Raw genomic sequence first — 8,507 nt, forward strand, 5'->3', positions numbered from 1 at the left:
TATTCTGAAAAGATCTGCTTGAGATAGGTGGAATATCTTGATTTCGTCAGTCTTGACCTTTAAGTCCAAGCTGCACTGCCTGACAGTGATGGAAGCAGATTTGGCAGTCACTTTCAAAAGGGAATTGGATAACTACTTGAAGGGGAAGAAAATTTATTGGGCCATGGGACAGAGTCAGGAAGTAGGACTATTTGGTTAGTTGTACCATGCAGCCAGCGCAGGCGCAATGGGTCAAATGGCCACCTCCTGTGTTGTGCCATTCTATGATTGTAAGCTTGATCGATATCTGATGAGGTTTGAGGATTATTTGACAGTTTTTCTCCCCGAGGGAGGTAAGGGAAACTTGATGTTTCTTGCATGTAGCTCAGGAGCAAGTCCATACATATTCATACATGGACTAGATGGAGTGAGTTTGATGGGCTGAATGCCCTGTTTCCTATGTGATAACACTTCAAAAATACTTTATTGGCTGTAAAGTACTTTGAGACATCTGGCGGTTGTGCAAGGCACTGGATAAATGCATGTGATTGACTCTTAAATGCCCTCTGAAATGGCCTAGCAAGCCACTCAGTTGTATCAAACTGCCACAAAGTCTTAAAAATAAAGAATGAAACTGGACAGACAACCTAGCATCGACCTAGGCACCAGAAACGACAATGGCAAACCCAGCTCTATCGACCTTGCAAAGTCCTCCTTACTAAAATTGGGGCTTGTGTCAAAATTGAAAGAACTGCCCCACAGACTAGTTAAGCAACAGCCTGACATAGTCATACTCGCGGAATCATACCTTGCAGACAATGTCCCAGATCATCATGACCATCCCTGGGTATGCCCTGTCCCACAGCCAGGATAGACCCACCAGCGGTGGTGGCACAGTGATATATAGACATGTGGGAGTTAACCTGGGAGTCCTGAACATTAATTCTGGACCCCATGAAATTTCATGGCATCAGGTCAAACAGGGCAGGAAACCTCCTGCAGATTACCACCTACCACCCCATCTCAGCTGATGAATCAGTGCTGCTCCATGTTGAACGCCAATTGGAAGAAGCACTGAGGGTAGCAAGGGCACAAACTGTACTCTGGGTGGGGGACTTCAATGTCCATCACTAAGAATGGCTCGGTAACACCACTCCTGACCGAGCTGGCTGAGTCCTAAAGGGCATAGCTGCTGGACTGGGTCTGCGGCAGATGGTGAGGGAACCAACTAGAGAGAAAAACCTACTTGCCCTATCTATCTGTAGCAGATGCATCTGTCCATGACAGTACTGTTAGGAATGACCACTGCACAGTCCTTGGGGAGACTAAGTTCCATCTTCACATTGAGGGTATTCACCATCATGTGTGGTACGACCACTATGCTAAATGGAATAGATTTCAAACAGATCTAGCAACTCAGAACTGGGCAGCCATGAGGCGCTGTGGGCCATCAGCAGCAACTGATTGTATTCAACCACAATCTGTAACCTCATGACCCAGCACATTCCCCCAATTTACCATTACTATCAAACCGGTGGACCAACCACACAGCTAAGGCGGCATGCAATAGACAGGGCTAAGCGATCCCTCAACCAACAGATCCGATCTAAGCTCTGCAACCCTGCCACATCCAGTCGTGAATGGTGGTGGACAATTAAGCAACTGAAAGGAGGAGGTGGCTCCACAAAAACCTCATCCTCAACGATGGGGGAGCCCAGCACATCAGTGCAAAAGACACGACTGAAGCATTTGCAACTATCTTCAGCCAAAAATGCTGCATGAATGATCCATCTTGGCCTCTTCTGAGGTCCCCAGCATCATAGATGCCAGTCTTCAGATAACTCGATTCACTCCACAAGATATCAAGAAACGGCTGAAGGCACTGGACACTGCAAAGGCTATGGGTCCTGACAATATTCCGGCAATAGTACTGAAGACGTTCTGCAGAATTAGCCGTGCCCCGAGCCAAGCTGTTCCAGTACAACTACAACACTGGCATCTATCCGGCAATGTGGAAAATTTCCCAGCTATGTCCTGTACACAAAAAGCAAGATTAATCCAACCCAGCCAATTATCGCCCTATCGGTCTACTCTCATTCATCGGCCAAGTGATGGAAGGGGTCGTCAACAGTGCTATCAAGTGGCACTTGCTCAGTTTGGGTTCTGGCAGGGCCCCTCAGCCCCTGACCTCATTACAGCCTTCGTCCAAACATGGACAAAAGAGCTGAACTCCACAGGTGAGGTGATAGTGACTGCCCTCGACATCAAGGCAGCATTTGACCGAGTATGGCATCAAGGAGCCCGAGCAAAACTGGAGTCAACGGGAATCAAGGGGAAAACACTCTCCGTTGGCTAGAGTCATACGTAGCACAAAGGAAGATGCTTGTAGTTAGAGGTCAATCATCTCAGTCCCAGGACATCATTGCAGGAGTTCTTCAGGATAGTGTCCTAGGCCCAACCATCTTCAGCTGCTTCATCAATGACCTTCCCTCCATCATAAAGTCATGTGTTCCTGTGCTGGCCATCTCTGGTCTCTGACAGCTTGGGTGCTGTGGTTGTGTGTGGATGTAAGGTGAACTTTGTGCAGCATCAGCTGATCTTATTGGTACACTAAAACAAGTAAGTATTGCTGGAAATGACTGAAGCAGGCAATTGCAGTACGTTTTGATTTATTCACTACCTGTTATAAAGCAGACTATTGAGTCATTAAATTAAATATTTCAGTTTTTTGTTCTTGAGAGTTTTTCTTTTCTTCCATATTTTTTTCTACTCCTTGATTAGCATTATACATTTACTGGAAACATTCTTAATCACAGAATTGTTACAGTGCAGAAGGAGGCCATTCAGCCCATGGTGTCTGCACTGCCTCTCCGAAAGAGCAATTTACCTAGTGCCATTCGCCCGCCTTTGCTCCGTAACTTTGCATATTAACACAGTTAACAATCCCACTCCCTCTTGGCCTCAATTGAACCTGTCCCCACCACACTCTCAGGCAATGCATTCCAGAGCCTAACCGCTCACTGCGTGAAAAAAGTTTTTCCTCATGTCGCCATTGCTCATTTTGCCAATTACCTTAAATCTGTACCCCCTTGTTCTTTATCCTTTCAGGAATGGGAGCAGTTTTCCCCTATCTAATCTGTCCAGACCCCTCATGATCAAATCTCCTCTCAGCCTCGTCTTCTGCAAGGAAAAGAGTCCCAACTTCTCCAGCCTATATTTGTAAATGTTTCAAGGGATGAGGAACTTCATTCTCATGAATCTTTTCTGCACTCTTTCCAATGCCTTCACATCTTTCCTAAAGTGCAGTGCCCAGAACAGGATACAATATTCCAATGGAGGCCTAACCAGTGTTTACCTCCTTGCTCTTGTACACTATGCCCCTATTAATAAAGCCTATGCTTTATTAACCGTGCTCTCAACCTGTCCTGCCACTTTCATTGGCTTATGCACATATGCACCCAGGTCCTGCTGCTCCTGCACCCCCTTTTAGAATTGTACCCTTTATTTTCTATTGTCTCTCCATGTTCTTCCTACAAAGTGACTCACTTCATACTGCTTTGCATTGGACTTCATCGGCCACTTGTCCGCTCATTCCACCAACTTGTCTATGTCCTTCTGAAGTTCTATATTATCCTCCTCACAATTCATAATCCTTCCAAGTTTCGTGTCGTCTGCAAATTTTGAAATTGTGCCCTAATACCAAGTTATCACCATTGTTTCTTTGTTGCATATTTTGTTAGTATTTTTTTTTCAAAAGGAAAGTTTAATTAAACTGAATAAATTTGGTGGTTTTAAATGATTGTGAATACTATATTTGAAATTTTAGTTGTAGAAATTAGTGAAGTAGCTGTGAACAGAAAGTGAAAGCATGTATGTGCTGTGCTTCTGTTTTTTTCCAATATGGTAAGCAGCAGCTGTCACAGTATATTTAGTTACTGGCATTTTCTTGCTCTGCTCTTTGCTTCTCCAAGGAGATTATGTAGCTGCTGGTGGGTGGGTTGCGTTGTTGGGATGGGTGGGTCATGATGTTTATTTGTGACATGACTATGGGACTGAGTTGATGGACCAGCTGTCAACTTGTTATAGTTTGTTGTGTTCTTTTTTGAAGCAACTAACAATTTCAGATTTTTATTAATGTTCCAATGTGGCACTAGACTTGTACTTTGTTTATAAAAATAAATAGGTCTTGCATTAGTAACGTGCTTATTGTCTGATTTATATTTTAGAATATTCCTACATTGGGAGTCAGCGCTGTTGTTCTGGCTACTCATTTATGCGATGAAGTCAGCTTGGCAGGATTTGGATACAACCTTAGCCAACCACAAACACCGTTGCACTATTATGAAAATATCCAGATGGGTGTTATGAAGGCCCAAACTATGCACGATGTGAAAACTGAGAGGAGTTTCTTGGAAGATTTAGTTAAAGCAGGTGTTGTGACAGACCTCAGTGGAGGGATTCACTGCAAATTTTGCAATGAGAGGGAAAGCATGAAAGTTTCTAATAAGAATAAGAAATTCTCTTCCTGGAGAAGACATTCGAGGCCTATTAGCTAAGGCCTTTTCAGTGCTGCCATTAAGGAAATATTGCAGAGTCTTGCATGTTCCTACTGGAGACTTGTAGGAATTATTTTTTGCCATTATTCATCAAACGCAGGAAATTTAATTTTGAAAGAAAATATGTGACTAGCTGAGTTAATTTGGATATTGAGCTAAATTGGCATCAATATTTGTGCAGCTTTTGATGAAATAGATAATATTGTCACAGCGCATTTATGATGTGTTAAATTGATATTGTAATATCCAACGCATATCATTCTCTTGTATGAATTTTAAAAATGTTGTCCCTAGATGTCACTTGGAGACTTTAAGCCCAGCTTAATATTAATTAAGGCAATATTAATTTGCATATCCCCTTATTTAAATTGCACTAATGAAGTTGGCATCTTTGGAAAACATGGTATTTTAGAGGTAAATTTGATGTATCTAGGGAAAGGCGTCTCTGTGCTTTGGAGAGTATAGTATAATTTAAATGCTGCCGATGTTATATATTTGTTTTGGAACAGTGCATATCCATGTTAATCTGATAGCATAGTCTGGCAGTTACATCACCTCTTAATTAGAAAAAAAAGTGCACAAAGGTCAGTCCTAGAGGTTAGCTGACACATTCTTCTTATACGCAGAATGCCCAAAGAGAAGTCTTCAGAGTTAACTGTGCTTGTCTGGCAGCCACTCCCTGCTGCTTTTCAGATAGCAATTCTAGTTGTCTAGAGATATCAAAAGTAAATTTACTACATGCTAATAGAACCATGCTAGCTAAAGTACAGAGATATAAAATGTTTATCGCCCAGAATCGTCTTTTTGTTACATGGATACTGTGAAAATGAGGGGACTTTAGTAGTAGTGTACAAGAGACGATAGCGAACTAACAGCTCGTTTTACGCTGGTTTCTTTTAAAGAAAATCGGTGTATAATGGGTTACAGGTTCACTGTCACCCAATTTGCACTACTGCTGAAGTCAATTTTAGCCAAGGCACCTAAAAATGGTCCATTGCTGAAAAGTTTTTAAAAGTTTACCGAAGTCATTTAATGGAAGTTGGTCAATACTCAGAAGATAAAGTGACATTAAATTCTGCTTCCTGTAGAAATGTCAGGTAATTGAATCTTAATTGTGTGCAGTTAGTCGCAGACATGTTTTCTAACTTTATGCTGATGTATATTACTGTAAAATTCAATACAACTTGTTTGTATATTTTATATGTACAGACGTAGCCAATTGATTATACTTCTTAACTAATGTCAAATGCAAGGAGTCTTATTGATTAACATCATTTTCTTTGACAATTGATGGCATTTCGGGTGGAACGTGCTAGTGATTACATTTTAAATATTTTAGCTTACAGAGGAAAATAAGTAATATGTGCAGTTTGTTTCATTGACTTGGGAAATGTCAAAAATCCTTTTTCCATTCTTCAGTTATGATTTTTGTAAATGATTAATCAGCATTGGGACAATGAAATTCTAGTCAGTTTGAGATACTTTACCTAATATTTGGGTAATGTATGACCCTAAAAGGATACTGCTTCATGCTGGAGCTATTGTTCCTCTTTTTCCTGAAGTTAGTGAAAAAAGCAACTTTTTTGTTTGCTAATGCAAGCAAATGAAGGAAATGTACTGCAATGTGTTTATAATAAGTAATGGCATCTACAAATTTCTACGTTTCGTGCAAATATGATTACTGGAACTGGAATCAATACTCATGGAAAAGCTACTAATGAGTTTTGTACCAAAATGTTTTATAGCGCAGCAAATAATTGTATTTCATTATAATTTGGGCAGAAACGAATAAGTTCTATCTGCTGCAAGAACAAGTATATTGAAAGACGAAAAAAATCAAGGTAGGCAAAACCTGAAAAGATTACATCTTTACAACTAGATGTCAACAAAAGCTGAGGTCTTGCCAGTTTTCTCCCAGTGCTGCACTTTGCGTTCTATTTGAAATGAATCTTGTTCATTGCACTGTTCATTTTTAAAAATTGTTTGTAAAGCGTCATCTCACTGTTGTCCATTCAGCTCATCAGTTGTCATTCGGCTTTCTGAACCTATCGTAAGCAATGCTTCTCTAAGGATTGAAGCACTGAGTGAACCACCTGAGCTACCTGAAGAGTTAAATAAGGTTAGATTGCTGTTCAGGGGGACTTGAGAGACAAACATCTTGATAGCACAAAAACAGAAAATGCTGGAAATGCCAGTTCTGATGAAAGGTCACAAAGCTGAAATGTTGGGTTGGATTTTATTCTGTTGAGGGAGGACCCGCCTTGGCCCTCCGTTGGACCTCAGTAGCTAATTAACGACAAGCAGCCAATTAACTGCCCCTAGTCGCGGACACCATCCTTTTAAGGGACGAGCTCCTGCCTCCAGACCTGCCAGCAGAACAGAAGGCCAGCTGCTCTGCAGTACCGGCAGAGGCACTAGAGAAGACCCCAGGAGAGGTAACTGGGGTCAGGGTTGCTGGGGCCATTCAGGCAGGCCCCAGCGATGGGGTGGGGGGAGGGGCCTTCCCGTGGGAGTGGTCGTCACTGCTGGAGGAGTTCTTTGGGTGTCAGATTGACCACAAAGGAGGGACCACCTCCCAACCCTGCTAGGAGGGTGCCAGACTTTATTTGGCACCTCCTCGTGGCAGCAGGACCCTCTACCTTCAGCAAAATTGAGGTGGAGGCAGGAATAGGCCCTTGAGTGTCCTTGGCCTCCCCAGTCCTGAACAAAACGGCAGGGTGCCCAGGCAATATCAAATAGTGCCCCCTGTCATTTTGTTTGCATGCTTCCAAGGGTAGGTCAAAATTCAGTAAGCTAATTAGTAAAATCTGCCCCTTTACGGTTTGTGGCGGTGTTTTGAGGAAGAGATGTTGGTTGGGAACAATAAAATATTACTTCAAATTTGTGACCCAGTGATGTGATCTTAACCAGGTTTTGACTGACAGCAATGTGTTACAGAAATTGTAAGTTTGTTTTGTGTCTCAACTTGTTTTTCATTGCAAAATTAAATATTTTCTGTAAATATGAAATGTGAATTTGTTTTAGATAGTAAATTGAACTTAGAATAATGAATAAATGGAAGTAGCCATTAGGTGGTGTATATTATTTTTAATGAGTGTATTTACAGTACTGAAGCTGTAATGTACTTCTCTGCCATGGTCTTTTTTTGGCTTGTCACGTATTAAATTGTTTTGTTAAATATGCACTAGAATTCCTACTTCTCCAAATTTGGACTGGACCGTCCAGTTTTTGAATGGGTTATTTAGATATCCCTGTAATGTAACTAACACCAAAAGTCTGATTTTTGAAAGTAGTTAATTTCCCATTTCTTTTTGTGTCTTAAAATGTGGAAGCATTAGTTACTCAAGTTTCAATAAATTCTCAGTAGTAACAGGTAAAATATCTGGACTCGGGCTGTAATCCCAATTATGTACTGGCTTGGTCTGGTTTTCAGCTTGGTATAAAGTAGCACCCCTAGGTCAGCTCCATTCGCAACTCCTCAGATACTGAAGCAGTCCGTGTAGAAATGCAGCAAGACCTGGACAATATCCAGGCTTGGGCTGATAAGTGGCAAGTAACATTCGCGCCACACAAGTGCCAGGCAATGACCATCTCCAACAAAAGAGAATCCAACCATCTCCCCTTGACATTCAACGGCATTACCATCGCTGAATCCCCCACTATCAACATCCTAGGGGGCTACCATTGACCAGAAACTGAACTGGAGTAGCCATATAAATACCGTGGCTACAAGAGCAGGTCAGAGGCTAGGAATCTTGAGGCGAGTAACTCACCTCCTGTCTCCTCAAAGCCTGTCCACAATCTACAAGGCACAAGTCAGGAGTGTGATGGAACATTCTCCACTTGCCTCGATGGGTGCAGCTGCAACAACACAAGAAGCTCGACACCATCCAGGACAAAGCAGCCCGCTTGATTGGCACCCCATCTACAAACATTCACTCCCTCCACCACCGACGCACAGTGGCAGCAGTG

General features: G+C 42.1%; 1 protein-coding gene across 2 annotated transcripts in view; it reads left to right on the forward strand.

Moving 5' to 3' along the window:
* LOC137368956 (lactosylceramide alpha-2,3-sialyltransferase-like) overlaps positions 1 to 7,699 on the forward strand; it is a 138,140-nt gene extending 130,441 nt beyond the window's left edge. For both annotated transcript variants that reach the window (XM_068029340.1, XM_068029330.1), the window contains one exon: positions 4,206 to 7,699. In XM_068029340.1, coding sequence (XP_067885441.1) covers positions 4,206 to 4,535 — 330 coding nt within the window. In that variant the 3' untranslated portion in view covers positions 4,536 to 7,699. The remainder of the gene's footprint in view (positions 1 to 4,205) is intronic.
* The last annotated feature ends 808 nt before the right edge of the window (positions 7,700 to 8,507 follow it).

Source organism: Heterodontus francisci, chromosome 1 (genome assembly GCF_036365525.1).
Source record: "Heterodontus francisci isolate sHetFra1 chromosome 1, sHetFra1.hap1, whole genome shotgun sequence".
Lineage (NCBI taxonomy): Eukaryota > Metazoa > Chordata > Chondrichthyes > Heterodontiformes > Heterodontidae > Heterodontus > Heterodontus francisci.